At 34.0% G+C, this 7,472-nt stretch overlaps 2 protein-coding genes across 3 annotated transcripts in view; both read right to left on the bottom strand.

The window, feature by feature from the left end:
• The window catches only part of LOC100183472 (F-box/WD repeat-containing protein 7), a 15,614-nt gene extending 8,896 nt beyond the window's left edge, over positions 1-6,718 (bottom strand). Inside the window, exons 1-6 of one of the 2 annotated variants that reach the window (XM_009862402.3) lie at positions 6,625-6,718; positions 6,181-6,242; positions 5,350-5,469; positions 4,710-4,939; positions 2,118-2,185; positions 762-881 (exon numbers count right to left, since the gene is read on the bottom strand). In XM_009862402.3, coding sequence (XP_009860704.1) covers positions 762-881; positions 2,118-2,185; positions 4,710-4,939; positions 5,350-5,469; positions 6,181-6,196 — 554 coding nt within the window. In that variant the 5' untranslated portion in view covers positions 6,197-6,242; positions 6,625-6,718. Of the gene's footprint in view, positions 1-761; positions 882-2,117; positions 2,186-2,314; positions 2,414-4,709; positions 4,940-5,349; positions 5,470-6,180; positions 6,243-6,624 lie in introns of those variants that run through there. The other variant, XM_026837719.1, reaches the window with a different exon arrangement.
• Positions 6,719-6,860: 142 nt separating this feature from the next.
• Positions 6,861-7,472, bottom strand: part of LOC100185725 (galactose-1-phosphate uridylyltransferase) — a gene marked incomplete in the record, with an annotated part of 1,728 nt that continues 1,116 nt past the window's right edge. The window contains 1 exon segment of the mRNA XM_009862401.3: positions 6,861-7,472. Coding sequence (XP_009860703.1) covers positions 7,387-7,472 — 86 coding nt within the window.

Here is a 7,472-nt window from a genome sequence, read left to right as displayed (position 1 = left end):
CATATAAAATGTTGGGGTAATGGCCAACTCTGGCCTAAATCCCAGGTCCCATGACATGCCTCACTGTAGGACCTCACCCATATAGAATAGAATGTGCATATACAATGTTGGGGTAATGGCCAACTCTGGCCTAAATCCCAGGTCCCATGAAATGCCTCACTGTAGGACCTCACCCATATAGAATAGAATGTTGCATATACAATGTTGGGGTAATGGCCAACTCTGGCCTAAATCCCAGGTCCCATGACATGCCTCACTGTAGAACCTCACCCATATAGAATAGAATGTGCATATACAATGTTGGGGTAATGGCCAACTCTGGCCTAAATCCCAGGTCCCATGACATGCCTCACTGTAGGACCTCACCCATATAGAATAGAATGTGCATATACAATGTTGGGGTAATGGCCAACTCTGGCCTAAATCCCAGGTCCCATGACATGCCTCACTGTAGGAACTCACCCATATAGAATAGAATGTGCATATACAATGTTGGGGTAATGGCCAACTCTGGCTTAAATCCCAGGTCCCATGGCATGCCTCACTGTAGGAACTCTTCCATATAGAATAGAATGTGCATATAAAATGTTGGGGTAATGGCCAACTCTGGCCTAAATCCCAGGTTCCATGGCTTGCCTCACTGTAGGACCTCACCCATATAGAATAGAATGTTGCATATAAAATGTTGGGGTAATGGACCAACTCTGGCTTAAATATTAGAATATTGGGTTCAATTCTTATATATAGAACAAACAACCTACCTGTTACTCCCATCTGATACAAGTCTGGTTCTCCGTGTTGAAGTTGTTCTTGTAACAGCTTTGTGTGGAACGGGTGACGCAAGTGGAAGGATGGCGGTTCGTGTTGCAACGATACTTCTGCTGTAGAAGTATGAAAAGTTTAATCAACAAGAAAATTTCTTTAACAAAGACAAAAAACAAACAGGGCGAATGCCAAGTTCAAATTGGAGAAAAAATGGACAAAAGAGAAAGGTTAATAATATGCCAGACACTATATTAATATTACTGTGGTAAGTATGACAAGTTTAATTCAAGGAAAACTTTTGAAACAAATAGGACGGAAACTATATAGGCGAAATAATGGGAATATAAAATACAATGGTACGGACAAAAACAAATCCAGTGAAATGTATAATATCGGATATAGTTGGGTGGGGAAGATGAAACACCTATTTATTATATTTTCTCATTTGGTTATAACCAAAAAACATTCAAAGAATTATAAAACCATATCCTCACCACTCCCATGGACCGTTGTTAATTTTTAAAACATGATCAGAATATTTGGATGTTATGTGCTAAAGGTGTCCCATCTTACCCCACTCTACTCTTATATTTGACAAATCATTGGACAGGATTTTTTTCTGTTACATTAAATTTCGGTAACACTTTATCCTGCTAAAAAGGCTTTATACTAATAATTATAACTCATACCTAAGTAGAGATAATAATGAGAAGTCTATTCATCAGATACAAACTTAAACAACTGGCCATAAGATGGGTATTAACCTATATATCAAAACCGCCAAGTTTTGCTTTATTCATGGGGTGGCCGGCTATAGTGACTAAAAATCACGTGACAGAACAATCATTATGATGTCATATATGATGTCAAAAGCCATGCCACCCCAACACTGCATAACTTGGCCTCTATAACATATATATATATATTGTTCCTGGCGGCAACTATCTATATAGGGTAATGTTTGCTGCTTTACAAGACAGATACAACATGGATGTCCATGTATAACTTAATAGTAAATATTGACCACCAAAGTTTATGAGTTAATAAATAGCAAGGTATTAATTAATTACCACACTCATACTATACAACTACTTAACATAATAAACTTTAAAATTAGAAAATTTTTATCATAAAAAAGATACATTATATAGGCTACAAAATATATTTATATATTATATACTATAAAAATATATGATTTTATTCAAATAATCAAGAAACATATATATATACAAGGTAATATACTTTTTGCAAATACTATATTTTATAAGTTATACTTGCCTGCCAAGTGAACCATAATAACATAACTAGTAAAGCACCAAGTAGCTAACATATCAACATAAGTAGCTACATACCCATGTATTGACTTGCACGCTTTCTTTTCAGGTGATTTCTCTGAATCCAGTTCATGCTTTCTTTTCATCTGAATAAAACCCAGTGTTAAATCACAACCTAATAATAACATGCAGTATATATATATATATATATATATATATATATATATATATATACGTACATATATATATATGTAATATGTAAGGTATATTTTTACCTGTGAATACCGAAGCCTATGTGTCACTCCATTTATAACACGTAGTTTTTTACTTTCCCTCATGGCAGTCCCATATATGAACCACAGCTACTAAGCCTAAACACCCTTATCTATAAAATATTTATAATACATGAGACATGTCTTAGCAGACAGACTGCACACTTGTTACATGCGCGAGTAGTTGTAGGCCGAAGTTGTAAAGTCTGCTCCTATTCTGTCCTTGCTCGCTGGCGGCTCAACCAACTATAGTAGTATTGACGCTCAGCAATGTACTTATTACTTCGCAACGGCCCATATTTCGATTACTATTTTGCGCCGTTATTCCTATTCTACAGTTTATCAGACGCAAAGCGCGAGTCTGCATATTTTAATCTAATTTCGCTGCAATTAAATTGAGTTAACTCTCCACACACGATGTGGGGTTTGCACCAAATCGCACGAATACATGTTCAATATTGCGCTGAGCGTGCGCGAGATGGAAACACACAAGCGGGAGTGTGTGTGCGTGCACGCGAAGTAGCACCGGCCACGCATCAGCAGACAGCATACATCAACGTTGAAACAACCTAACGTTTAATTCGGTATGTTGCCTGGTCTCACTTACAAACAATACGATCTATTTTAATGCTTAATGCTGATGCCGAAACACACGTGTATTATATTCAATTAGATACATGAAACCAAATGTTTTTATGCATAATACACTGTAGAATATGTTTTTAACCGTAGGCGTGTTTTTTACGACTATATCCTGTCTTTTTGTTTAACTATACTTCAATCTTCGCTACCGTAATCAACGAGAGAAGTAACAGGTAATATTATTATTGCGATAAATGTCCAATAACAACAGTAGTCAAGTGCCAACCCTAACAACAAAGCTGTCACGTAATGAACAAACGTATAATAACGGACCGCGCAGATTAGTAAGTGCATATAATTCCACACGGTACTTGCCGTTGGGTATACAGCTGGCCGATAACAGCTTTCGTATAATTTCTAACTTCCTACAAACTGAAGATACTTTAACATAAACTAGGAAAGTAACATATAAAGCATATGTATGCCAGTAGTTGTGTTCTATTACTCTCTAAAGATCTCACAGCAATATCAACATACGTGACAACTTGCAAGCTTACACCAGGTGTATGAAACAGAACACTCGTGTTATAACTTATAACGACTGTCTTTGCTGCCCCGCCATGCGAGGATAAATAAGTTGCACTACTTATGTTTAAAGATGAACAGCTGCAATAAGCTTTGACACTTGCTATTATATGATTATATGCTACCTATAACAGTGGTTCTCAATATTTCTATATTAAGCTTTGTATGCAATAGTAATGTGGGGAAAGCCGGGATACCGTTAGCACATGAATCTAATAATTTCTTATCCTATTTTTAACAATACTCTTTTAGTGTTGTAAGGATACAGTTATACAATTCTTTAAATTTTTTGTTTTCTAACAAATGGTATGAGAAAAGAAAATGGAAGCATGGATCATTTTATCCCACCCTGCTATAAAACTTTTTTCGCAACACATACCAAAACCTTTTCATAAATTACTGCTGAAAAATAGTCATATTTTGTCTATTTAATTTCTTATGCACTTTGTGGTAGATACCTGTAAACTAAACATTAAATAAGCAATGGGAATAAATGAAACATAACTGACAAGACAACAATAACTCCAACAAATGTTCTGCAGTTAAATTTTACAACTATAGTTATAAAAACAAAATTGTTCTGTTGTTCTGAGGTAGTTTGCTGGTAACTTCAGTTTAAACATTTGAAAGATAACAGAGTGAGGCTTGTACTGACATGGTAGCATAATAACACAAGGTATTACCTGATACCAGGTGTCTGATATCAAATATTGACATTGCACAATATACGTCAGGGTTTCGAGGGTAGTGAAATAGGCTGGCTAACTTTTACTAATGGAATATTACTTAAAAGTTTTAGCACGTGTTCTATATTACGTGGGTGAGGCTCTGCAGGATAGCACGCCATGGGTCCTAGGATTGAATTGGCCCATTACCCTAAAATCTGTTGTTTCAAATTTGATTTCAGCATGTATTGGGTAAAAAATATATTTAAGAAATTTTGCTTCTGCAGCATAACAGTCAACCTGATGCTGTACCTAAACAGTAAACACCTAAACAGAAAACAACACCTACATACAACTAACACATGACGATAACTTCTAACTTAGCATAAATAATAACGACTTGCTTTCACCAATTATAATACGATGGTATCTATACAAACAAAGTTTGTTTCATAGACATGCGCGTCTAACTATCCCTTTATCTCCCTGCATAGCTGCATTATTAAAACACTGGCACATATGGCTTCACCATCCATAAGTACTGTATTATGGGGTAAATAACTTACCACAAATTTCCTGGTTTGATCTGAAGAACTTCCAGCAACAACAGATTTCTTTGAGTTTTTTAACCGAACAGAGCCGCTCAGTTCGAAGTTTAAACTCTCTGAAGATATTTGTTTCAAGCGATTCATTTGCCCACGCGTTATACGTCCGATTGAAAACACAGAGTTGATGTCGGTGTCCCCGACCGAGTCTGCAGGTTTATCTGACAGTCGTCTACTTCGGGTCATGTTTTCTGGAAGGAAATATTAATGTCAGATTTTGTGTCAATCAAGATCAAATACAACAAAATTCGAAACATACAAAATTAAGTCCAAATAATATAAGAGATTAGACTATCTAATGTCTAATTTAGATATATATATATATATATATATATATATATTTCATGTAAATAGCATCGTCAGTCTGTTATACAAACAGAATCTGTGTGCTATTAATACCATGATAAAATATAAAATTGGTAATATATTATCATACAATGTATTTTGGCTTTTCTATGATAAAGCATAAAATACCAACACTGCAACACATCATGATAAAACAATAACCTAATAGGCCAAATTTTGCATATATCCCAGGTCTTTATAAAGACCTCGTCCTCACCCATACAGAGAATAGCCTCTTAGTAATATATTATATTACTTGTATCAGAACTTGAATCAGAGGAGCTTGAAGAAGCAGCTGAGTTGGAACTTTTGGAGGACGAACATTTTTCTCGTTTCCCCCGAGTTTCCCTTTTGTTACAATCACCTTCACCTCCACCTGACACAAATACTGTGTTATAAAGTTATATAACACACTATAGGCGCCAAACCTGGGGTGGCAGGGTGGGCAGGTTTACCCTTAAATTTTCTACACTGCCACCAAACTTGCTATAAACAAACGCACGTCTAACTATCCCTGCCCTCCCTACACTCTAAAAATTTTGTCACCTATTTGTATTATACACAATATTTAAACGAAAATACCTTCCTCAGCCAATTATAAATAGTAAGTAGTCTGTTTTAAATAATGTATGGCGTCTTTGTCCCACACTGTATAAGAAACACTTGGGATAGACACGCAGCTGCACATTTGCAGTTATTGTCAAGAGAATTCAATACCAACAGCAGTTTCTATGACGTCATAATCAGAACAGTGCGTCACAGATGATAAACAAGACTTTAAACTTACTATAACTTTTGATTAAAAAAACATTTTTAAAATTGTTTTACACAGGCATGGTCTATAAAATAGGCCATGCATGATAGAATTCTATAAACATATGTTTTAAAACATAGATGTAAAATTAAATAAAAGAGAAAGCATTCATGCTGTTCTTAATCTGTTGTATGGCATTTTTGTGAATTAATGACTCATTTACATTGTATTTAATGAGTCCCTTGTGGACCATGATCTAAATATAACCACAAAACATCTGTGTAATTCATAATAAATTTGTGTGAATATTTTCTTGTTTAAATTTAAACTCACGTTTATTGCCGAACATTGTTCAAAAAATCAGATGAACATGATCACCAACCTTCAGCAAACATCTGGAACAAAAGATTTTAAATTAATATTTGTCTTTCATTGTTTAATTTAATTGTTTTAAATTGTCATTAATACTTGTATTTGGTAGTACACACTAATGGTAGAGTGGGGAAGACGGGACACATTTATCGCATAATATCCAGAAACCCTGATCATATTTTAAACAATTAACAACGGTCTATGGAAGTCTTAAGGATACGGTTTTATAATTCTTTGAATGCTCATTGATTTCAACTGAATGGGACGGGAAAATAGAATGAAAGGTGTCCCAACTTCCCCCACCCCACTGTATTATGCACATGTAAACTAAAAATAAAAAGAAATAAAAACGGAATCTATGTCAAGCCACCTTAAGTCCAAACAAAACATTAAAAGTATTTTTACCTGAATATATCAAATGTACGACCTACTATAGTTATTACTCCAAGAATAAAAACAAATTATATCTTGCCCTAATGTCTGTGGATTAAAACAGAATTAAGTTAGAGAACAAGTTCAGTTTCAACAATTTGCATAAAAATTAAAAACGAAATGAAATATCGCAGAAATATTAAGTAAATATTAAAAATTAAAAATATTTTGAATTAGCTACCAAATGTAATTAAGAAAATCATAAAAAAACAAATATAAATAAAAGAACCGATTATAACATTGAAGAATGGGTGATAAAGTTAAGTGGTTCCTAACTGTTCAATACGCTTATTATATTTTAGAAGATTCTTTCTTACTTTGTTGTGTGTTTAAGCCAGCTTTTAAGCTGCTTTATATCAGCTCAATTACAGGCTTTCTTAAGTAACATCTTAAGTAAAACCAATACACAATGTATGATTTTTCGTTGGTATGCCCCTTTAAGTATCATACTTATCAATAGGCTATGAATCACCATGCATTATAACAATATAAATCAAAAGTACTTTGTATGGCGGTGTATTGAGATAAATATTTAAAAATAAAAATTAAACAAAATATGATGACAATTAGAAAGAACTAAACAAAACATTTTTAAACAAATTTAAAGAGTATAAATTACTAAAATTAGGAAAATAAATCCATTCAAATAGTTACTCAAAACTCAATAAAATGTTTCTTTAAATTGACTAAACTAGTATAAAATTAGGAAACTTTAACTTAGTAGGATTATACAGTTTATTTTGTGCTAACACTATAATGCACATCTGGAAGAGATATTAAATTTTCGGCAGCCTTTTCGGGCGTGATGTCTCGCTGTGGTA

Source organism: Ciona intestinalis, chromosome 14, assembly GCF_000224145.3.
Source record: "Ciona intestinalis chromosome 14, KH, whole genome shotgun sequence".
Classification (NCBI taxonomy): Eukaryota; Metazoa; Chordata; class Ascidiacea; order Phlebobranchia; family Cionidae; genus Ciona; species Ciona intestinalis.
The sequence above is the reverse complement of the archived record's forward strand: the minus strand, read 5'-3'. Positions and strand labels throughout refer to the sequence as shown.